General features: G+C 37.6%; 2 protein-coding genes across 2 annotated transcripts in view; both read left to right on the top strand.

Annotated features, from left to right (window-relative positions):
• Positions 1–310: 310 nt before the first annotated feature.
• Positions 311–7992, top strand: surf4 (surfeit 4). Its single transcript, XM_032570101.1, has 6 exons — positions 311–552; positions 3248–3434; positions 4555–4631; positions 4712–4755; positions 5698–5884; positions 7285–7992. The coding sequence occupies exons 1-6, from the start codon at positions 505–507 to the stop codon at positions 7549–7551; spliced, it is 810 nt and encodes a 269-aa protein (XP_032425992.1). The 5' UTR covers positions 311–504; the 3' UTR covers positions 7552–7992.
• Positions 7993–9912: 1920 nt separating this feature from the next.
• Positions 9913–24268, top strand: part of ass1 (argininosuccinate synthase 1) — a 30166-nt gene continuing 15810 nt past the window's right edge. The window contains exons 1-9 of the mRNA XM_032570800.1: positions 9913–10053; positions 10788–10913; positions 12017–12085; positions 12372–12560; positions 14194–14250; positions 14350–14424; positions 15290–15360; positions 15448–15478; positions 23592–23682. Coding sequence (XP_032426691.1) covers positions 10812–10913; positions 12017–12085; positions 12372–12560; positions 14194–14250; positions 14350–14424; positions 15290–15360; positions 15448–15478; positions 23592–23682 — 685 coding nt within the window. The 5' untranslated portion in view covers positions 9913–10053; positions 10788–10811. The remainder of the gene's footprint in view (positions 10054–10787; positions 10914–12016; positions 12086–12371; positions 12561–14193; positions 14251–14349; positions 14425–15289; positions 15361–15447; positions 15479–23591; positions 23683–24268) is intronic.

The raw sequence follows: 24268 nt of genomic DNA, 5'->3' as shown, positions 1-24268 counted from the left end.
CCACTTGAATTGCACAAATTGGTTTCTTAATAATATTTCAACCTAATAAAATGACTATACTTTCTTTTTTACCTTCATTTTATATCTTTGAATGAATCAATCTTGTATTATTGCTGCTTCTGTACTGCCAGTTTTATCTGTGATTTTCTGCTAAGTAACATTTAATGTCATGTCATTATTTTTTGATATAGTTACTGTGCATAAATACTTGTTTACTTCATCTTCCTGTTTACATGAAAACAATGCCGGGTGGCTGTAAAGCCCCTGCCCGGTTCAGTATACGTGGCAGACGAAGGTTGCAGTACCATGCAGGGGGGCTCTTCGTCAAATCGCGGCGCATTGTGGGGCGGAGGCGGCCTTTCTCTGCGTCCGTCCGAAGCTATCGGGAAATCTGCAACTAAATAACGGGGGGAGGAACGCAGTCTGGAGAAAGCGAATCCAGGGCACCCTACATTTGTGTTGGCACAGTTTTTTTTTAAAACACAACTGTAATATTGGAGGAAAATGGGGCAGGAAGACCTAATGAACAAAGCCGAAGACGTGGCAGACCAGGTAACTTCATTACTAGCATGCTAGCTTCTATTAGCACGCTAGCTGCTAACTAGTTTTCGTGTGAGTCAAGTGAGGCTTCAGAGCGTTTCCTTGAACATGTTTACAGCTTTCGTTCTTCTTTCTTGAGCACTTTGACAGCCATAAACATAATCTTGGATAAACCGGAGATTTTTACTTTGGTTTTAATTGGAATGATGAGAATATTTAGGAATGCCTGCTCCTGTCATGTGCCTCATTTGATAGCATTATGAAGACACTGACCAGAAGAAAGTTGCATTTGTTGACTAATTTAACAATTGCCTGGCTGATTACTGCATTTTACCTGCTTTTTAGTTAGTTTTTTTAAATATTATTGAGTTATTTCACTATGCCAGCATGTGATTGTGAAACCACTTGGATTATCTCACCAGTGTTAGTCAACACCTTATTTCTGCCTTAATCTTTCTACGCACACACAAATACCTAGTTGTGGTTCTTATTCTTTCATTAATAGACTATATGAACCATTTACTAAACTCAGCATTTGCACGTGGCCTTTCTTCATCAATCTGCTTCAACGCAAACTAGCTGTGAAACTTTACTACGAGCTACAGCTGATTTTAAATGGCGTTAGTTTGAGCTGTAGTAACTCTTCAAATCCTTACAGATAACATCAGTTTGTGCTTTTGTGCTGTGGCTCTTAAGTTCAGATATACATAAGAGGAAGAATAATGTGTTCAGTTTCCTTTAGGTTGTAGTGTGGGTTCACACAGGAAGATTTGGGGACAGTCACTTGACATTTTGCAGCAGATGTGTTCACTAAACTGCTTGCAAGCTAGTAAACTTCATTTCCTCTCTGATGTAGATACCACTTATTGAGGTAACTACATCCTTGTCACAAGTGCTGTAGACTGCATTAAATACATAAAGTGAGATGTTTAAATTAATTTTAGGGATACATTCCTCACAGAATGGGTATCAAGCCAGGGTTTTCCTCAGACATAACACTTCAGAACTGTCTATTTCTAGGCTGTTGCAACAACCTTGGGCTTGCACAGATTGGCTCCAGCTTGGCCCATTCATGTCTCTGACAACAGCGCTAGTGGGAGTTGGTGCATGCTGATAGGCCGCTGAGGTCTGACTGTGCTGATGTGGACTGTTAGATGGGCGGATCAGGGGGCAGGTCACTGCAGCTCTGCTGAGTGCTATTTGAATATTGGTGTGTTAACTAAATAACCTTTAGCCTAGAGTAGAGTAGGGTTTTATTGCATAAATATTGGTGAATAACACCGATAGAAGAGGACCTACTGAGAACCTGTTGGGAATAAATCTGACAGCTTTACTCCTGCCCCAGTCGATTTGTCTTCCGTGCATGTCTGAGGTGACCATCTGTTCTGCTCAGTTACAGGAAAACAATTAGTTTTCATACACTGGTTTGCTGTTTTTGTAATTTAATTTTTTATATAAATATAGCAGAACGAAAACTTACTTCGTCACACTTACTTGTCATTCAGAAAATTGTTGTACACTTTAAGTTACTCTGATTGTTTTTATATTGATTGTGACTGACTTTTACATGGTAGATCAAGATATTTTAGTACACACGAAGACTACACAGTGAAAATTTACCATCCAGGTAGCTTTTTTTGTTTGTTTGTTTTTCAAACAAGTAGATCCAGATGTGGTTTCAAGTTTTGGGTGTTTTGTCCATTTAATTTTAAGCTTCGGCAGGTGAGCTTTTCACAACTGCTGCTGTTTAGTAGCTCCGTGACCTACATTGTTGTTTCCGCTTTATTTCAGTTGTCGGCATGCACAGAATCAGCCACCGGTCCAGAAAACTTTAGTTCTTCTACATTCTACAAGCTTCATTCAAATGATGTTTTATCCTCCGGTGTTGTTGTCCCACTTGATATAAATAAAATTCAACAAAAAAATCAAATTTTGGTTTACATTTGAGCACAATTACAAAATAAACTACAAAGAAACAGCCTGTATATTTAGTGACATCATTACATGACATGTAACAACAATGCTAATATTCATCATGTCTTCATGATGAGCTTTAAAATATATAATGCTGTTTTTGTTTTCCCAAAAGGCCTCTGGTATTTATGTGATTTTCTAACTTGAACATTGTTTGGTTTAAATATAATAATGCAATCTGTTTAAACTGAAGCTTCTCTTAAAGTAGTGTTTCTCAATTCCGGTCCTCAGGCCCCCCTGCCCTGCATGTTTTAGGTGTTTCCCTTCTGCCACACACCTGGATTGAATCTTTGGGTGATTAACAGGATTCTGTAGAACTTGGTGGCTGCAGAAGACGTCATGCAATCATTTGAATCAGCTGTTCTGGTATAGAGGCACATCTAAAACATGCAGAGCAGGGGGGCTGAGGACTGGAATTGAGAAGCACTGTCTTAAAGTAACAGTTTAAGCATCAGTAAGTCACAATATCCCTTTATTTTTTCTCTAATCCACTGTGATGTTCAAAAAGTAATTGACAGATATAATCCCCAAATGTTTGATTGACCCTATGTGTATAATATTACAAAATATAGCTGACTTTGATCAAATATCCCAATATTTCACTTAAAGCGAAATATTTAAGTGAAATATTTTGGTTTAACACAACTGAACAGAATCAATGAGAAACTGCAAATTTTTCTAGACCCACACAGACCCAATCCCATTTTCATCCTTTTGATTTTGTGCTCTCCAGTTTCTGCGGGTGACCAAACAGTACCTGCCTCACTTGGCACGTCTGTGTCTCATCAGCACGTTCCTCGAAGACGGGATCCGCATGTGGTTCCAGTGGAACGAGCAGAGAGATTACATCGAGGCCACTTGGAACTGTGGCTACTTTCTGGCTACGTGTTTTGTGCTGCTTAACCTCATCGGACAGCTTGGTGAGTGTCAGGAGGCGCCGTGCGGCGGGGATGAAGTTGCTTTTTGTGGTGTCAAAGAATGTTTATAGGTACTGAAGCACAAAAGGAAGTCAGTTTACATGGGAAAAGTAGGTGATGTCATAATAGGATTGAAAGTTAGTAGATTTTATACAACTTAAGTAATGCACAGTTTTAAAGTGAGGTGGTGAATGTAGGTTGTGATAAATATTGAGGTTAAGTTACACGGACAGGTGTTTCTTCTACTCTTTTGTATTCAACAATAGGAATATAAAAAAAGCTGACATTTCTATCATGAATGAATAACATTGTTAAGGAGGATTTAAATGTTTCTAGTTAACAGTGAAATGTCATATAGTGACGTGAATATGAACAATAATTAAGTTTATTTAGGTAGCACCTTTCAAAAACAGAGTCTAAATGATTTACAAGATGCAACTAAAAACAAACATTCAAAAAGTGGAAAAAAAATTCCTTGTAGCAGATTGACATTAAAAGCAATAATACACAAGATAATACACAATTAAAAATAAATGAAGTTATTAATAACAGATGCATATAAATTACAGTGCACTGAAGTAGTAATATAACAAAGTAAATGCCAAAAATATTTAGTCAGTTGGCCTCGTTAATGGCAGAAACGCTTTTTTTAGTATGTCATTCTACCTATAAATCTATTTATTTCATATTTTAAATTTGTTTTTCTGTTGCTTTAAGTATTTTTATTAGTTAAAGTTTGAAGACATCTTTCTTTAATGCTTTTTAAAAATTTATTCAGTCTAAGTTTTGACATACGGAGCCTTTAAAACAGACTAATAAAACCAACAGAAGACAATAAGTCTTTGCTTTGGTAGATATTCTATCAACCAAATGAAGTTTGTTTAGCAGGTCGGATCACTCTTGTAACTATGTGGCTCTGTCTGTTTACTGAAACTGAATCAGTGTTGAACTCTGGTGAAAAACTGTTATTTACCAAAGTGGCTACTACAGAAAGCCTGACCTTAATTATTATGGCTGTGTTATTGCTCCAAAAAGAATATTTTTCTCACAAAGGTTTAAGACTGAAAGACATGCCATCATGGGAGTGGCTATAACTTTTCGTTTGTGGTTTTTGTCCCAACAGGTGGTTGTGTCCTCATTCTCAGTAGAAATTTTGTACAGTATGCCTGCTTTGGATTATTTGGTATCATAGCATTACAGGTGAGAACACTTTGATTATAGGTACTTTAGTAAATCCCTAAAATATGATTGTGTCTAATTTTATTTCTACCTTTCACCAGACTGTTGCATACAGCATTTTATGGGACCTCAAGTTTTTGATGAGGTAGGTGTCACGTAACTACTCAAACTTCAGATTGTCCGTTATTCTATTTTCCTCTGTGTCAGGCTGGTATATAGAGTCAATCATTCTCAAGTTTTGATTAAAGTCCAAATAACAGTAAAACTTATGACCTTCGATATGCTAGGGTTGGATGGAAATCAGATCAATAATCAGGCTGAGGTCTCATCACGTTCAAGAAAACTTTTTCAGCCAACTTGTAGACTGAAATAGAAAAAATGTCTCTATTTTCAAGCACAACTTTAAAGGCCTACTCACCATACTTAACACATTAAGGACTAGACAGGCTGGTCTTTTGGTGTCAGGTTGTACCAAAATTAGTTTTAAAAAGTGTTGGAGTGACAACAATTTCCTCCAGATAAATGGAACATCATACTTACTTGGATAATCCTGTAATAAATGTACAATTGGCAAGTTACCAACGGTTTGTCAACTAATTAACCAACCACTGCCAGCTTTTTAGTCTTGATGTGTTACTCTTTAGGGAGCAGAACAGCAACAAAGTTTAGCTTCTCTGCAATAAGCATTTAAAACATTCTGTAAATGATCTACTTCTTGTTTTAAAACTTCCTTTCTCCAGTAACATGTAACCCATGTCCAGTTGGGACTTGTTTATTTAGACAGTGATAAACTGAATGTGTGTGCAAAGACACCTTTAGGGCAGCGTCTGAGTCTTTCTGTTTGCATATGCTATAACTCATGTGTTGCCTGGATAAAGTCAGCTTGCTAACCATTAGATGAGTCATATTTAAGCTGGTGGGCAGAAAATTGCCACCTGAGGAGCAAACATGCAACATAAAGACTTAATTCAGACTGCAATGAGATGATGGCTCAGTTGTTACTTTCGGTGTGGCCTTATTCAACACAGATAATATTTTTGTTTTGTTTGGTACTCAAAACTAAAACTCCTCTCTCCCCTCCTGGTAGAAACCTGGCCTTGGGAGGCGGTCTGCTCCTGCTGCTGGCGGAGTCGCGTTCGGAGGGGAAGAGCATGTTCGCTGGCGTCCCCTCCATGGGGGAGAGTTCGCCGAAGCAGTACATGCAGCTCGGCGGCCGAGTGCTGCTGGTCCTCATGTTCATGACTCTGTTGCACTTTGACTCCAACTTCTTCTCTGTAAGTTCTGAGACCCAGCACCTATTTACACAAGCAGACCTGCTGCTATTTAATCCTATGTTGCACCATATTTAATTAGGCAGCGAAAACCCAAGACAACGATGTCAACAGTGTTTAGAAATCTCTCTGTTGGATTTTCTTTTTCATCAGCTGCAGATTAATGCAGATATAAAAAATGGTTCTTCACTTTATAACTTGTATTATTGTTTTATTTTCAAAAGGGTTTGCTAAAGACATTAAGGTTGCCTAAATCTAATAGTGGATCACTTTGAAGCTTTTCTTCCAGGTGTAAAATTAGTCAACATGTACTAGGTGGTGCAATAATTTGGGCAGCATTACACGTCTGCTAGTATGCATAGAATGTGAACCAGAGCTAAACTTCCTCTTTGGTGTTCTGACAATTCAAAATGTCCACCATGGAAAAGGGCTGGATGAGGGAAGCAGTGTTGGTCATTTATTTAGTTATCATAGACTAATTTCAACAAGGTGAAAGCCAAACGAGGACAAAATCATCTTCAACCCTCTGAAGTATAAATGGCAGCTTGTAAATTGTTTGAGTTTAAAGACACTTAATGGGTCACTTCTGCCTCCAGCACCACTTATATGAAATTGCCATTTATTTATGACTAAATTAGTCTTAAACTAAAATGCCTGGAATCTTGACAAACTTTCCTTTTGTTGTAAAAATTATGATGAAGGCTGTATACATATATTTAGAATTTTTCTGTTTTCTTAAAAATCAGTCTCCATGTTCCCTCTAAAATAATAAAAAAAATACTTTTAAATAAATCTGCAACAGTAAACCAGCTTACAGGAGTTAGTCTTTTGTCTAACTCGCTTAAAACTTATAGTGATGGATATATGTACAATGGAAATTAGTTGTATTATTTGCATTGGAAACAGAAAAAAATACACTTTCAGTTTCATTACTTTTTTACTCGTTCAATTATAGAAAGTTATTGATTTCTAAAGAGTTTTGAGCATTTACATTGCTTTTAGGTAACATCCTTAAAACTTCATTTGTCACATCAAGTTTCTGCTACAGTCATTTCTGTTTTAAATTACAGACAGAAAATCAATAGATAAATGCACTTTTTTTCAAAAATCTATTTAAAATAAGAGTCTTTCCAACTAAAAACAGATCTAGTAAAGATATAACATATCATAAATTGTATTTATTCTAAGCCTTTTTTATCATGAGAACATTCAATTTTTGCCCCCAACCAGTTGTACTTTAATATGTTTTATTAAAATTAATCTATTATTGTGAACCTTACTTTGGTTCCTGTGTCAATCTCAGCGCTACAGAACAAAGTATCTTAAGACAGCTCAGCCAAATATCACCTGGTTGCGATCCATTCAGCTGTTCCTCAGGTTAACTTCTTCCCGTTTCGCCGCAGATCCTGCAGAACATGGTGGGGACGGCTTTAATCATCCTGGTGGCCATCGGCTTCAAAACCAAGCTGGCGGCCCTGACCCTCGTAGTGTGGCTCTTTGCCATCAACGTGTACTTCAACGCTTTCTGGACCATCCCCGCCTACAAGCCCATGCACGACTTCCTCAAGTATGACTTCTTCCAGACCACCTCGGTCATCGGTGGCCTGCTGCTGGTGGTGGCGCTCGGCCCCGGCGGCGTATCCATGGACGAGAAGAAGAAAGAGTGGTAGGGAGAGCGAGAGAATCATGCAGCACATCTGACGGCCCCCGCCACCATGGGACACAGAGACCTTCCCTCTCTGGCTGTTCTGCCCGCAGGATGCACAGCTTGCTGTGGGGGGAAAACACCTCAACTATCAGTGGACAATTTTTCTTTGTTTCTGTTTTTGTTTTTTGTTTTTTTGTCCCAACTGCTAAAATATTTTGGTTAATAAAAAAAAAAAAGACTTTTTATTTTCAAAACTTCAGCCTTCAATGTGTGTAAGAATAAAAACGCCCGTTTATTTTAAAGTGCAGCAAAAAAAAACAAAACAGAAAAAAACGGTTAAATGAATGTTTGTTCTATGTTTAGAGAAATAAAAACAATTCATTGTATTTTGCAGCTGTTATGTCATAAATGATCATAAATCAATATTGATATTTTTCTGAATAAACGGGCAGATTAGATGTGGTCCAGCAATTTGGCTCCTTCATTGATGCCAATTTTTGTTTCTGTTTATATTTAAGTATGGCTATTAGGGGTGTGAAAGACTCCAACAATCTCCCTTTTGCTTTTTTTTTTTCTTCCAATTTCCAGCACTACAGTGGTTTTTACATTTGTGCACATTCAGTCTCGTCTGACTGCCAGTTTATGTGGAGAGGGTAACGTGTGCATTATATCCTAAGTGGTGGATTGCAGACATCATTTGTTGGAAAACCTCACAGTTATCAACTCCAAGACTTAGCGGTCACTTTGTACCGTTGGTCTTTGACAAAATGCCTAACTAGTGAACTGTGTATGACTTTACAAAGTTAGTTACAATGGCGGAGAGGGCGGTTCGACGTTTGTGAAACATATTCTGAGATGTAGAGCAGAGGAAGACTGAGCTCAGTCACTAGCCACATAGACTGTCTTTGCTCAGTGTTTCTTACCCTGTGGGAAAATTTTTTAAAAATATTCAGTGTATTGGTTTTCAGAAGGTTATATTGTATTTTTTTTTCTTTTTTTTTTTTTTGATTTTGGAAGCTCATGGTGAAAAAAATAAATATTCAAAATATAAAGACCAGATCAAAGTTGTTTTCTTAAAAACCAGAGGGTTTTAACTTATCCACAAATGCACCACACCAGGTGTTTTTTTTTTGTTTTCTTTTTTTCTTTAGAAAAACAAAATCCTTAGTCAAATTCTCAGTTTTTGTGAGAGGTGTAATAAAAAGATTTTCTCAAACAAATACTGACCTCTACTGAACGAACTTGGTAAATGTTGGTGAACTCAATATAACAGGATAGATTTTGTTGATTAATTTGACATCAGATTAATTCAGGTTTAAAACTGATTGGTTTCATATTTAGATTTAAAAAAATCTAAATGCAACGAATAATGGCAGAAAGTTGAAATTATGCTGATCATGAGTTAACTACATAACACAGTTGACGACTCATTATGGGAAAGACTGTATGCTGCTTTTATAACCTCACCATCTCTTAATCTTGTGGCCTCAAGTTGACAAACTTGTGACAAAAATAATGTACCACTGAGAAAACTAATTTACATACACCAAATGCCATCAGAAATCACCCAAAGAGTGAATTAAATCTTTATCACTACCGAAAATTACTTTAGTTAAAAATGTTACACGGTTAATTGCAAAGGCTTGATGTATTTAGCTGCTACCTTTGCCTTTATTTTCTTTGGATAGCAGCATGCAGAAACAGGAAAATGTTGTCTGGTGAGATTTTTACCTTTGCTTGTAATATTATCCTATTGTTTAACTTTGGCAACAAGTACCATGTGTGTCCAACTTTGGGTCCAGAGTGATGAACTCAAATGTGCAGCAGCACCTCTGGTGAAAATGAACCAAACTTTGTCATTTTAAACAAAAAAAACCTGTTTAAGCCTTGCTGCAGCTTTTAATTGCTTTCTGATGGAATTTTCCTGTGATCAGAACCGTCTAGATTTTTATGAACAGTTTGTTTCTAAGAGAAAAGCATCCCCATAGCATAATGTTGCATAGTAACTAACTATAATAATCTTTCTGCACATGGTAGAGATTTAAGAAAGTTTCAGTCTTTAAAAAAAAAAAAGAAACTCCAACGAACATTTCTAATGTTATATCATTAGAAATGTTTGAAGCGCTTTAATTATAAAGCGCTTCAAAAATAAACACAGCTAAACTTAGTGCTACAAAAGACTGTCTGTATCCCATAAAAATACGTTAAAATTAAAATATACATACAGAACAATAAAAGATTAAACACAATAAAACCAACCAAAAACAATGTCAAGCTAAAAAGGACATATTATTTGGGTATTGTATTAATTTACAGTATGTTTTTTTTTACATAAACAATTTCTGTGGAGGGGAGGATGAAAGGCAGTTAGCTGGTTCTGACGTCACGAGCGCGACCTGAGTGACGCAGCTTGGGCCAGAATCAGTCGTTGAACCAAACGCGCTGCTGCTCCTCGCCTTCCAGCGTCCGGAACTCGTCGTGTCAGACCGTTCACTCATTCACTCATTCTTCATCTAAGTACGCCGTAAGTACACTTTAATTGCGTGTCTGTATGTTTTGCATTTAAATGCTGTTCCTGTCATTTCAGTGTTATGGCAACCCAATATGGCTGTCGTTAAAAAACGTGATGCGTTAAAAATATCCTGCAAGACACGTTCTGTGGCTCATCTTAAAACCGAACTGAGCAGGAAAAACCTTAAGCACATGCAAACTGGAAAATGTCCATAGATGATATGTATTTCTTTCTGACATATTTTTTTCAGGCAACCCTTCTTGTCTTTTTATGAAACTACCTGTTGATCATTCTTCTAAAACCTCTCCCTTTTGGATCTAGTTTAAGATTTAATATTGCATATACATTCAAAGTTTGTATCATATTTTGTTGCTATATTTAATGTGTCATCTAGTTAAGAAGTAGGGATTAAGGCAGAATTATTTTTTCTTTGATTGATTGTGCTGTCAATTAATTACAAACTAATTACTTTTCGATGTCTAAAATGTCCAAAAGCCTCTGTTACAATTTCTTATTTTCACACTAAAGTCGATTTATTTTTCTGGGATAACAAAGAAGTTACTGTTTTTTGCCCAAGTGTCTGTTTAAGAAACAGTAACTTCTTTGCTATCCAAATAAACCTGATTGGTCACATTTCAGACAAAGTAGTTTTGTGTAAAATATTATGTGACTCATTGTCTACTCTTGTTACAGGTTAACATTTTTAATTTATTTCCTTCTGCTCCCTCTCCACTGTTGTTTTGCAGCCTTTGACCCTGAAATCCCTCATCATGTCTAAAGGTACTGTGGTTCTGGCCTACAGCGGTGGACTGGACACGTCCTGCATTCTGGTGTGGCTCAAGGAGCAGGGATATGATGTCATCACATATTTGGTAAGGTTTTACGACAGGTGTTGTCACAGCAAGTGGCTCCAGCTGTCACCCAGCTGCTTTTGTATGTTAAGTCCCTCTCAGGTTTTACGGTCTGCTGCTTATGCATTTTGTCAAGGCACGTAGAAGTTGACTATAGGCACGTCTCCAAAAAGACAGTAGCACTGATTATCTCTGATCACTGGATTTGTCTGTAATGCTGGTTAAGTCTGGATGGCTTTATTCTTTGCCCCGGGGGTAACTAAGAACTGCGATGCAGGCAGATTTTCTTGCTGAACTTCACTCATTTGTTCTGTGGTTTGCTAAATGGGGGTGGGAGGTGATCAGCATGACACGAGGCGCTGGATTAAAATGGACATGTGTATAATGCAGTGGTGCAAAAAGACTTACAAAGATATCATTTGTTAGTGGTGAGAAATGTATTGAATCAAGTGCATGTTGAATAATATATAGAATATTATTATTATTAATTTAGCAGGTTTATTTTTAAGTTAGTATTTTGCTGACATATTGCAAATCGTGTTGAACGTCAGAACTTACCCTGGCTCTTCCTGTTTGGTTGGGTATAATTCATTTTTACAAAATGGGGATCACTGGCTGAATATACGCTATGTTTTTATTATGGGAGAAGTTATTCATATGTACAACATCAACTACAAATGAGGTTTTATCAGTCATTTGTGATGTAGATGTGTTTTCTGTTTTTTTATTTGTGCTTTCAGCCATGTTCATAGTAACTTGTGCAATGAAAATATACAGTTCGAATTGTTTCCATTATATTAGTTCTGTTATTATTTTTATTTATTTATTGTTTCTGGGGATTTTTTGCTCAGAGGAAGACGTGCCCTTAATTTATGTTTATTTCTGGCTTCGTCTGTCAAGAGGTTGTTTTATTTCCTCTGAAGATGTGCTTTGAATTACAAGAAGAATGAATGAACACAATTAACTTATGCACGGACATGAGGGCTTGTGTGTTTATGATTTTAGTGCAAATATCACGACTTCTTTCAATGTGTTTATTGCGCCTCTTTATTATTAATTTATTTTAAAAGTTTAATTATTTGGTTTAAAAAGGCGTTATATTAAATTCAGTTGTCTCCTTCCAGGCTAATATTGGACAAGATGAAGATTTTGAAGCTGCGCGAAAGAAAGCAGAAAGCCTCGGCGCAAAGAAGGTGAGAGACACTGAAGTGAGACCGTTTGGTAGAATATGAGACATTTAGGTAGATTAAAACTAAGCAGCTACAGCGTGTACTGTGTTTGAACGTGATCCCAATTGATATTTAGATGTTACAAGAATATAAATAATTGTAATCAATGCTATTTTGTGTACATTTTTTCCAAACTCACACCAAACACTCTTTTTTTTTTTTTTTTTTTCTTAGAAGGGCAATGTCTCATATATATATCAACCTCTATTTAATTGCAAAATAAAGCTATCTGATTTGTGTTTATGACCAGGTTTTCATTGAGGACCTGCGCAGGGACTTTGTGGAGGACTTCATCTGGCCGTCGGTTCAGGCCAACGCTGTGTACGAGGACCGGTACCTCCTGGGCACGGCCATAGCGAGGCCCTGCATCGCCCGTCGTCAGGTCGAGATCGCACGCAAGGAGGGGGCTCAGTTTGTGTCCCATGGGGCCACCGGCAAGGTAAAGGGCCTTTTCTCAGAACAAGCTAGATAACTAGGTCACTGCACCATTTAGGCCATACGTTTGCAAGGTTGAATATTAACCATTTAGAAAGTTACCGTTTTCTGTGATTAAGTCATCCATTCCCTGGAAATTTTCTGAATACACAGTCCTTTACTCTGTATAAGTCAGCGTCTAAATGAATCCACATTTTTTAGCATCTCTAAATTGGTTATACAATCACAACTTCCCTATTTTTTTTCATTATTCTAAAAAGCCAACATCTTTAAATATCTTTGCAGATGAATTTGAGCTTGTTATGCAAGTTTCCCATCAAACAGTCATCAATCTCCATTTCCATGTTTGCCTCATTAGGGCAAATTTCCGCCCTCATCTCATTAGGACAAATGACTGATTATGTTTTAAACCGTTTGTGTGGTTCTGTTGCAGACATATTGTTTGGTGATATTTGTTCTGATCGGCGTTTGGAAGTCATAAATATGCAGATTTGGATAAATCAGCAGGAAATGAGGTGAAAGTCTGTCAATCTCTTGTAAGCAGACCTGGGAATTTATAAACGTCTGTAAATACAGTTATTACAATGATGTTGCTGTTATTTGAAATGTTTTGTTAAAAAAAAAAAGGTTCATTTTGAAAAAAATATTTCATCAGCCAATGTGACTCAAAGTTATTTAATCTTATCTGTTCAGTATAATTGGCCATTTGAAATTAAAACTCTTGCAAAGTTTTTTTTTGTGAGCTCTTTTTTGACCAGTAGGTGGAGCCAAACACTGATTAATAAAGTTCAATTTTAAAACTTGAAACACTATACAGCACTCCACAACTTGTACTGACTTGTGAATACTCGTTTGTCTGATTAAGGTCTTAATATTCAACATAGCTAACTAGATGTAGACAAATGTTTGGGCAAAAATCAATCATGCTTCTTTGAGTAAGCATAGAAAATGTCACCAATTTACTGTATCCTGTAACAGTTTAGAGCTAAATTGTAACAATTTAGAGCTCAATTGTAACAATTTAGAGCTAAATTGTTACACGATAATAAAATCAACTGGAAGTATTAGGCAACCTTTTTTTTGCCATTCTATAAAATCATCTCGAACTAAAAATTATAGAAGGGAGGAGAACAAATCTGCAGCAAAACGTGGCTTCTTGGGGTCACCAAGTCACCATGACAATTACCCAACATGCTTGAAAGGTGCTTTGGAGGCATGCATGAAAAACCTCTTCTTTTGTCCTACCATCGCAAATGTAAATTTGTAAAGCTTGCTAACTTGTTTGATAAATGTGGATGGCACTGTACTTGTTATTTTTCTATACAAAAATCAAAATTGTACCAGTTATTGTCGTCATAAATTATTGTGATTTCTTTGTTATTTCAAGTTCTTTTACATCTTTCTGCGTAGTTTATGTTCATCAACATCAGTGGTTGAACAGAACTGGCCACTCAAAGAAGTGAAACAAATGTGTGAAATTGTGTGGATTTTGTGTTTGTCTTCAACTGTTTTTGTCTAATTTTATTGACCAAATATGAAACAGATTTTTTTTTTTTTTATATTTATCAAAAATACTATGCAGGACATTTATACCAAACTACTGGCTAACAGAGATAAACCAGTTTTCTACCTTTTAGGGAAATGACCAGATACGCTTTGAGCTTACGTGCTACGCGCTGTACCCAGAGGTCAAGGTTAGTTTGGTGCTTTTATTTTTTTTTTTACATAGGACAAAAATGGCCTAACATGTAGAATAATATCACAACAACTGTGTGTTTGTGTGTGTTTATCAGATCATTGCACCGTGGAGGATCCCTGAGTTTTACAATCGCTTCAGGGGGAGAACGGACCTGATGGAGTACGCACAGGTAACTGTAGCTGTCTTTCTCATTGCCTGTGTATAAATAAGGATTTCATATTTATTACTGATGAGTCTGGCAACTAAAAGATGTTTTAGTTTGGTACTTTGAGATGAAATGCGCCTGTTTACAGAAGGTTAAAGGTTTAGTTTTAAAGTTTCATCGCAGTAATTTTTACCTTATTACCACGTCACTAATATACCTTTTAATGTCATAAATGTGTTGTTTTATAAAATTAGAAACATTTAGAAGATCAGTTCATGCTGTATATCTTCTCTGTTGCTCTCATATATTTATAACTTCTACATATTCAGCAATAGCTCTTTATATTTTGTTCAATTGTTTTTCCACTTTCTGTCTCTTTTAACTGCAGCAGCTTTTTTCCCCCACCAATGATACACTATTTTTTACCATCTGTATTCTAATTTCATTCATTAATTTAGCATTTTTAGCTCTAGATTTATACCTTGTTTTAATTTTCACCACAAAAACCTCCTCTGCCCATTTGTCCAGTTGGTTTAATGTGATCCTGGGCAGTTTCCTCCACTAGGGGGCGATCAAGATGTTTTTAGTAAACATTTATTTCCTCTTTGCATGTGGCCCTTTAGTGATATAATACAACCTTGAAAACATGTTTTTCTCTCTCTCTCTCTTTTTTTTACCAATATACTAAAACATATTGTCAGTGTTTTGTTGTTTTAGCTGTGGAGGACCAAAGGATTCAGAGGAAATGCATACATGTTTGTTTCAGAGCGTACAAGGAAATCTGCTGCTTGAATTTGTTTTTCCAGAACCTCTTCACAAACATGTGTTTATCGTCTTTCTCAAGTTGTTTTCTGTTATGTAACATATCAGCGATTTTGTTAAATCACAGAAACATGGCATCCCAGTGCCGGTGACCCCTCAGGCTCCCTGGAGCATGGATGCCAATCTCATGCATATCAGGTGAGGATGACTAATGTAAAGTACACTGTCATGTTTTTTCCAGTTAAAATAAAACATAACAAATTCTTAAATTGTATCTCTTTACAGCTATGAATCAGGCATTTTGGAGAATCCCAAGGTAAGTTGTTGTTGATGTCGATCAGAAAGACTTTTAACCCTTATTTCATCACTGTATTGCGATTTGATTACAGGAAAGTTGAATCATTTCTAAAACTTTTATGATAATTCTGGGATACCAATATATTCACAAGACCTTACTGAGTTGATTTAGCAGTATAGTATTTGCTGACAGCGCATGAAGTAAATCTATGAGCTTAGTGTTTTGTACCACAATTCAAGCATCTTCTGAAACCAAAACTGATCATGGTTTGTGCTGATAAATCAAACGCACCTCTAAAACCAAGTCCCAAATTTGCACAGTCTGTTAGCTATTTTCAAAATGTTTATTGTTTTATTTCACCTTGATGGAATCTGGGATCAGTTTTAATTTAAATTCATTAATTTATACATCCAGTCATGGTTTTTCTGCATATCTAATACTGGATCCTGTAAGTAACAGGTCCTGGATGGAAATCCAGACATCCCTCTTGTCAAAGACACTCTCCAGTTTATGTTTTGGGGGCTCCCAAGACATTCTCAGGACAAAAGAGATAAAGTTTCCTTCCAGTGGGCTCTCGGTCTTCCCCTGGGTCTCCTTCCAGGGGAATATAATTGGAAACCTTAAGGACTTCCAGAAAGCATCAAAATGAGATGCCAGAACCTTCTCAACTAACTTCTTTCAATACGAAGAAGCAATAAATCTACTTTAATGCCCCCAATCCATTTATCCATCTCTTGTTTACTCCTAAACAAGACATCAACTTGCTTAAGCTACTTAACTTGAGTAAGATACTGATCTGCAACCCAGAGGGAGCACTCCACCTTTTTCCAGTTAAAAACCAGGACTTCAAACTTTGAGGCGTTGACTCTCATCCTTGTGGCTTTACACTCGACTGTGCTTCATTCTAGTGCTAAAGGTTATGGTTTTAAGATGCCAATAGAATAACATCATCTGCAAAAAGGAAAGATGAGGTTCAAAAACCTGACATTCTCTTCGCCATGACTACACCTTGAGATCATGTCCAGAGTCCAACCTGCACTGAGAAAAAGCTTGACTTTTGATTTCTCTAAGATTGAGTTTAAAAGCATTCCCTACACCTTGAACACCTGCAGCACCCCCAACAAAAGCCCTTTTGGGACATGGTCATAACCCTTCTTCATATTCACTGGACTAGACTGGACAGACGAACTCCCATGGCAGCAACATTGGACGTCGGTTCTACAGAACAAAATCCACACTGCTCCTCCTGAATCTGTTGTCTCCTAATAAGTCAGGGTCACCTTTCTAACACTCTGGAGGACATTTTTGAAAATAGGCTGCTCAAGTTAATGTGATCATGAATGTCAACATAAAAAGCATACCAGCACCTAACTGGACTTTATGGTGATCTTTTAGTCCATTTTCTCAAGTACAAACCTTGATAGAGGGATGATATTAAATGTTTTTTTAGGAGTTGAATACACCAAACATTGTTGTACAGAACAGTAAAACTTCTCCACCTTCTAATGGCCCAAGCTCGGCTGACTCGATCCACATTGAACCATGAGAGAGACATGAGTCTGATCTCTGCCAGAGGTGAGAGGTCAGTCCAATGTGCACTGTTTTCCCCCTGACTGACCTCCGAAGCTCCCATCCTATGGTCGATATGTCTGCGTCTGTGTCCCTCCTCACCCCGGGTTCTCGCCGGGCCCTGGGAAGAACCTGGGACACACAGACACTGACTTGTCGTCAGCAACGCTTCGACTAATTCCCGATTTCATGGGAGCCTGGGAGGGGGAGAGGGAAGGGTTAGGGCGTTGCGCCCAGCTGGGGCCTCCTGAGTTCCAGCCCCAGCTCCTCGGGACCTCATTGTCTGGACGGCCGCGCTGCCGCAGGCTGCGACGTGGGAGGGGAGCCACTTCATCTTGACACCGTGACACCAAAATGTCACCAGTAACAGTTAAGTACAAAGACAGTTTGCCAGACAGATGAGTCCCCGATGCACAGGGTGTTGTAGCGAGGAGAGGGGTCCCGCTCTGCTGGAGAGGAGATTCAGGGGCAGGGCCACTGTAACTCACAGACCTCTATCTCCCTCGCTGCCCCTTTCCCACCCCTTCACTTCTTCTTTAGTGCCCTGTCCTTTAGCCGTCCTGTGGAGAAATGTTTTGAAATGAATGAGGCGGGCCGACTCAATAGCATAGCGATGTATGATGACAGTCCTCTGCAACTGATTTTATTCAAGGGCATTGCTTTGGACCATTTACTCCAATACTGAATCGATTAATAGCATTAAATACAATGAAATATTTATGGTGCAGAGGTCTGAAGTGGTAAAAGGATTTGAATACATTACCGGAGCTTTGAAACATGTTTAATATTTCTGCAAATTAATGTAGCCACAACCTCTAGGCTCTCAATTTATATTCTACATCTATGTTTATGTTTATTAAGTGAAGCGGTTTCTAAATTACAAGTATAGCTGAAACCAGATGTAAAAACACACAATGCTTTTTCTTATTATCTGATATTAAACTGTAGACTGTCCCCTTTCTTGGTTCAGGCGCAATTGCAAACATTATTTCTAAGTAGCTAAATAATGAGCGAGTGATTTTTTTTTTTCTTTTACAATAATTTTATCAAGCTCACATGTTTACATACCCCAGGACTTTAAACTATTTGGGAATATCCAGATGATGCTGTTACAGCTTTGTAAGCTCCTGTTAAGTTAAGTAATTCACAATATTTACTCTAATTGGGGGGTATACCGTTTTAAAGCAACACTTCAAGCAATACCACTCAACTTGGAAGAAGCCATAACTATTAAAGCTTTGCATAAAGCATATTACAGTTTGCAAATGCACTCAAAACAAAGAGCTTAATTTTTAAAGCCTCTATAGCCTGTCCTGTGGTCTGATGAAACTCATATTGAAGTGTTTGTCCATAATTTGTCCAAACTCTAATAGACTGGACAAAATCATCAGGAAAGCTGGCTCTGTACTGGGACTAAGGCTGGAGTCCCTGGAAACTGTGGTGGAGAGGAGGACACTGAAGAAGGTTCTGTCTATTATGGACAATAAACAGCACCCTCTCCACCACATAGTGGACAGACAGCAGAGCACCTTCTCACATAGGCTGCTCCAGCTCTGCTGCCGTAGGGACAGATACAGGAAATCCTTCCTGCCACATGCCATCTCACTGTACAATAAAAGCTAAATCATTGTTCTGCACTAATCAGTCCGATTTTGCACAACTGCACTGTGGCACACTTGCTGTACATATATTTACATATACATATCTGCATTTTTTGAATCTTTGCCAGGACTGATCTAAGTTGCTTTTTATATTAACAGCATTTCATATTTTTACAATTCATAGCATTTTATATTTTATTTTTATTTTTTATTTTATCTACAACTACTACTCAGTGGTAGTTGTTATTGTGTCTTGTCTCTCTATATATATTCCTTTATTTAATCAGGTAAACCTCGTTGAGATCTAGATCTCATTTTCAAGAGGGACCTGAGTAAAAAATTTGCAATACATAACAAATACATAACTCTATGCTGTAACTGCGAAGTAATTTCCCTGCTGGGATGAATAAAGTACTTCTATTCTATTCTATTCTAATGACAATTTTTTAAATTTAGACACAAAAGAGGAAGCCTGCAAGCCTAAGAATAGCATTCTTATAAATCGTATACTAGGGGTGACAGCTTTCAGTTTTGGAGATGTTTTACTGCAGGAGGGATTGGTACACCTCACAAACATATGAGGATGGCATGAGGAAATAACATATGTAATTACTTAAGCAACATCTTAAGACACTGGATCTTATAATGGACAATAATCCTAAGTATATCACCAGATTAGCTACAAAGTAGTTTGAGGTTTAAAAAGTCAGTCTTTGATAAATTTATTATCTTGTTTCAACTGTAAATAAAAGTCCAAACTCTTACACAAATTAAGCAGATTATTAAAATCTAAAGTACAAAAATCACAACAAATACCAACCACGGAATTTCAGCACAAACACTTAAACTAGTTGTCAAGCATGGTGGTGGAGGGGTGATGATTTGGACTTTATCTGCTGCCACACAGAACCATTTCAACTTGCCGTCATTAAATAGACCATGAATTCCTCCATAAACCAAAGCATTCTTGAGGTTAATTGACACAGTTTGTTTCATCCCTGAAACTTGACCAAAACCATGTCATGAATCATGACAGTGATTCAATTATTCCATTACTGACCTAATTGTTTTCACTGTATATTGTTTTTCAAGAGTAGGTGGTGGAGTTCTGTCTATTTTTTTATTTTTTTTTATTGCACTTTATCTTACATTTATTCTTACATTGGAATTTTGCGCAGTACATTTGTCCTTATATTCCAGGTGTTTTTACCTGGAATATAAGATTTATTTCAATTTACCCAAAATTAACAAATGAAACAGCAAACACATTTGAATTCCTAAACTAACATGTCAGATTGTGATCAATCTAAGAAGTCATCTAAAAGAGGTCGGCTTGTTCTCAGTATCTCCACTGTGTATCAGCCTCTGTCCCTCCTTCAATTACAACCCCAAAGGCTAAGGCCAGACCCGGACCATTCAAATGTCCCCCTCTACCCCCACCTGTAACACAATGGTCCCTCTTTGCTTAGTGCTGTCACATTAGGAAATGTCCAAATGGTCGCTCATATGTTTTCCTGCAGATAGGAGCCAGAAGAGTTCAGGTTACTCTGTTATTAACAACGTATCCGTCCTGATAACCCCAAACCTTGCTCTTTTGTGACACAGTGACCTTAAGGCCTTTATTTACTCATTTGCATCTGGCAGCATTAACCTCTGTGAAGCAATGCAGCTTTGACAGGTTGTTATTGTGTTATTTCATACATTTGCTGTGCACCTGATAACTGCATTAGATGAGTATTTCTTATTAAATGCAGTAACTCATTTGAGGTTGCAGTTGGCTTAGAAGATGCAACAATCAGATGCAAAAGCGTTCATAATCTTATATATTCACATTTTGTCATGTTACAATTGCAAACTTTAATGGATTTTACTGAGCTTTAATGTGACGGACTAACATAAAGTAGTGCATATATTGTTTATGAAGTGGAAAGAAATGATACATTGCTTTACGGATGATTTAGATTTTTTTTTTAAGTAGCTTTTTTTTGTAATGTTACAGCTTGCAAATAAAAACTGGCAAAGATTCAAGTTTATAGATGTTCGAAGCTGGTAGAAACGTACCTCAAAAGAGTTGGATCTGTAATTGCAGCAAAATGTAGTCCTACAAGATTTTGAGGACTGAATAGAAATTTACTTAAAGCTTTTCTGGATTTTTTTATTTGTAAAAAAAAAATAATAAAATTGAAAAATATATAATTTTCCTTCCATTTTAATTGCACTGATATGATGATCTATCACCTTAACCATAATAATAATAATTTTTTTTAGGAGTACCAGCATTAGATGAGAGTAAAGCGTGGCTGAATACAAATGCAGGGTGCAGGTTTTATGTTTTTACTTGTGAATAATTTTGAAAACTACTTGTCTGCTTTCCTACGCTTCAAAGTTAGGGTTAGGGTTCTTTTTGTCGGCCCATAATGTAAAATTCTCCCAAAAATACACTGACGATCTGGATGAAAAGAAAACGTCTTGTAAGGTAATCTAAATTACAGATTTAAGAAGCTGTTACTTTATTTATAGGTATTTTAAAAACTATATTTTCGACTCTTATTCTCGATTTTTCACACATTTAACCCATATCAAAGCAGAAATCAAGATTTTTTGAGTTTCCATTCATTTCCTATACAATAGCCCAAAATACCATGATGGCAAATGCTTGGTATTCGCTCATCATGTCCCTCCACACATGAGCACCCAGAGCCCATCCTCAGGATGCCTGACACTCATCCTGAGTCATTAAAACGTAACCTCATTCTTAATTACAACCTCTGTCACCGGTGAGCTTCCCCGATCTCACTGGGTTCTTTGATCCGGGAGGTGATGAGCCGCTGCTTCATGTTGACTCAGAGCCAAGGGAGCGAAACGCAGAGCCTCATCTCACTGAGAGGAAATGAAAACTTGTTTGCTGCTGGTCGTGCGGCCTTCTGGTAAGATGGATGGTCAGCGCAGAGCCTGTGGGGGTAGGAAATGAGCTTGTCGGTGTGTCTACATGTGAATGTGTGCTTTGAAGCAAAGAGGTCAGAGCTTGCCGTGTGCCCTCGCTGCCCTCAGGCCTGATGGGCTTGACCTGTGAAGAGATCTCTGCGTCCAACTCGGCTTCCACTGCTGTCTTCATTAAAACTAACGGACACATCGTACGTGTTAGAGAATAGAAATCCCGCCTCCTGCAGATTACATGCATATTGTTTTATTCTCGGTTCAGATTGCTGTGTTTGCATTTCGATAAGACGCACCAACTTGAGACATGGTGATTTAAGCATCACTTCCAATCCGGTGCACCGAAGATGCCCCTCTTCCCCGCTTTCCACTCCTACTCCTACTACCTCTGTCTCCTTTGGGGCCCTTTTGGCTTTGATTGAAACCCAATGAGGCAACTAATAGGTGGAAAAATAGAAATTTACTTGCTTTAAGTTCATGCGTCAGCCTTCTTCTTTTTTTTTTTTTATTCTCTTGCTGTATGGGGGCACGTTTAGCACAACAATATCGCCGAGGCAAAGGCAGCCAAAGGAGCTGCTCAGCGCTACATGATGGTGCGCTTCACGGCCCATTTCCCACCAATACCCCTGGCCCCCCGCCTTCTCCATCTTTACCTTTGCCTTTCTTTCAGGGCCACGGCTTTGGGACAGGTCCACCTGCAGGGGGTTTGAATTGAAATGCATTGATCGCCTGCTCACTGGAAACAACCCTATTGGCTTACGTTCTTTTCTTTGCTTTGCTTTCAGGAAGTTTAAACTCTTGCTGTCGGAGCACGGATGAGTTTTCACACATTGTAGTGTGTGTACATCAAAAAAGAATAATCTTAGCTGTTTTTTGTGGGGGCTTTCTAAGGCTTCATTTGATTTAGGTACATCAGAAATTTGACAAAAATGCATTAAAATGTTGAATTAAAAAAAAACCCCTCTGATTTAAGCTGAAAAAATGAGCTTTTCTTCTCTTTATTTTATTTATTTATTTACTTTTGCTCAAGCATATTGTTCAACCAATAGCTCTTTGTATCTGAAGGTTGAAAAAGCTCCCCAAAAGTATTTATTCCACCCTCCCTTAAAGAGGAAGCATCAAAAGGCTTTTTAGAGTAGTCATTTTGTCCCTCTCCTGCAAACTCTCATTTGGCATCTTTCAGGGCACTGAAGCAGAAAATAAAGGAGAGGGAGACGCTCGCCTTCTCTCTCAATTTTTGTGTTTAGTTAAAAGGAAGGAAAGTGATTGCGCTGCTCGTTTTCCCCTCGCTGACAGGCGGCGAGCGGATGCCGATTAGTTATTGTATGATCATTTCGAGTCTGGTAAAGCTTTCCATTTAAATGCACCCAGCAGTTATTTTGCATAGTTTCTCCCCCCCCCCCCTGCAATTTGCCTCAGCTCAGGAGACATTGACCATCGTCTTGTCCTAATGCGGTGTAATTGTCGCAGGAGCACATCAGCCGGGTGGAATCGTCACACCACCTTGCTCCTTTAGGTCCAAACCGCGACTCACTGAAATCACTTAGCAGCCAACTGGAAAAAAAAAACAAAAAAACGACAAACGTCTGTCAACCACAATCGCCTTCAGTGGGATTTGGTTTTTAGATGCTTGTTGTCGTGCGATGCCCATTTAGGAAGAATCTCCTGAAAATAAATCCGAGGAGAAATGTCACTCAGAAAATCAGAGCTGGAAAACTGCAAGAAGCGTCGACAGCTATCCCACTCTTCGTTTCACTTTTCCTTTCCTTCCCCCTGCAGCGAAGGGCTTCCCGGAGAAAATGAAACCAAACAGAGGATAAAAATTGCACTTTTATCTTCCCTCTGCTCTTGATGTTGTTTTCAGAATGGAAACCTTTTTCACGCATTGTTCTCTCAGTTACTTTACTTCCTGTCTGTTTTCTCCTCCTACTGCAGTCACTGTGCTGCTCTCCTGACAAGAATCTCTGTGTTATTAATCAGAGGGAATGAAGATCATAAAAGTTGTGTTTCTGTTTGTTCTTCAGAGCCATGCTCCAGCTGACCTCTACCTGATGACCAAAAACCCAGAGGATTCTCCAACTGCCCCAGATGTTCTGGAGATAGAGTTTAAAAATGGTTTGTCTGTTTCTCAGTGTCCCACCTGCTGACTTCCCCGAAAATCAGCTTTTTTTTTTGACATCTCAACTTTAAAAAAACCCATCCATGTGGAGTTGGAAACATCTAGCATCAGAAACGATAACCATTTCTAAATAAAGACGTTATTTATTTTTATCACCAACCAATCAGTCAATAGAATTGTATTCACAGAGCACTTTTAAAATACTAAAATGTAGCATAAAATCCCAAACAGTTGGTAAAAACAATTCCACACTAAGAAATGCTAAAATAAGTAGATAAATATATGATTAACCAGCAAATAGATTAAAATGATCATATAAACTGTAAAAACACCAAAACATATTTTTCATAAAGAAACATAAGAGCCATGAATAATTCAGTATATACTTGAAATTCTAAAGCCATGCAAAAAAGAAATGAGGATGAAACATAAATTACCTCTCATTTGTGATTAAATATAAATAGGGTGTAATTATAAAACTAAATTGAAATAAAACAATATTTAAAAAATTGCAGTTGAAATGGTATCAAGCAAAAATTTAACTTACTTAAAATAGTCTCATTCCAAGGATTGAAATTTTAT

The sequence above is a fragment of the Xiphophorus hellerii genome, chromosome 8 (genome assembly GCF_003331165.1).
Source record: "Xiphophorus hellerii strain 12219 chromosome 8, Xiphophorus_hellerii-4.1, whole genome shotgun sequence".
In the NCBI taxonomy this organism is placed as follows: domain Eukaryota; kingdom Metazoa; phylum Chordata; class Actinopteri; order Cyprinodontiformes; family Poeciliidae; genus Xiphophorus; species Xiphophorus hellerii.
Note: the sequence above shows the minus strand (reverse complement) of the source record. Positions and strands in the feature narration are given on the sequence as shown.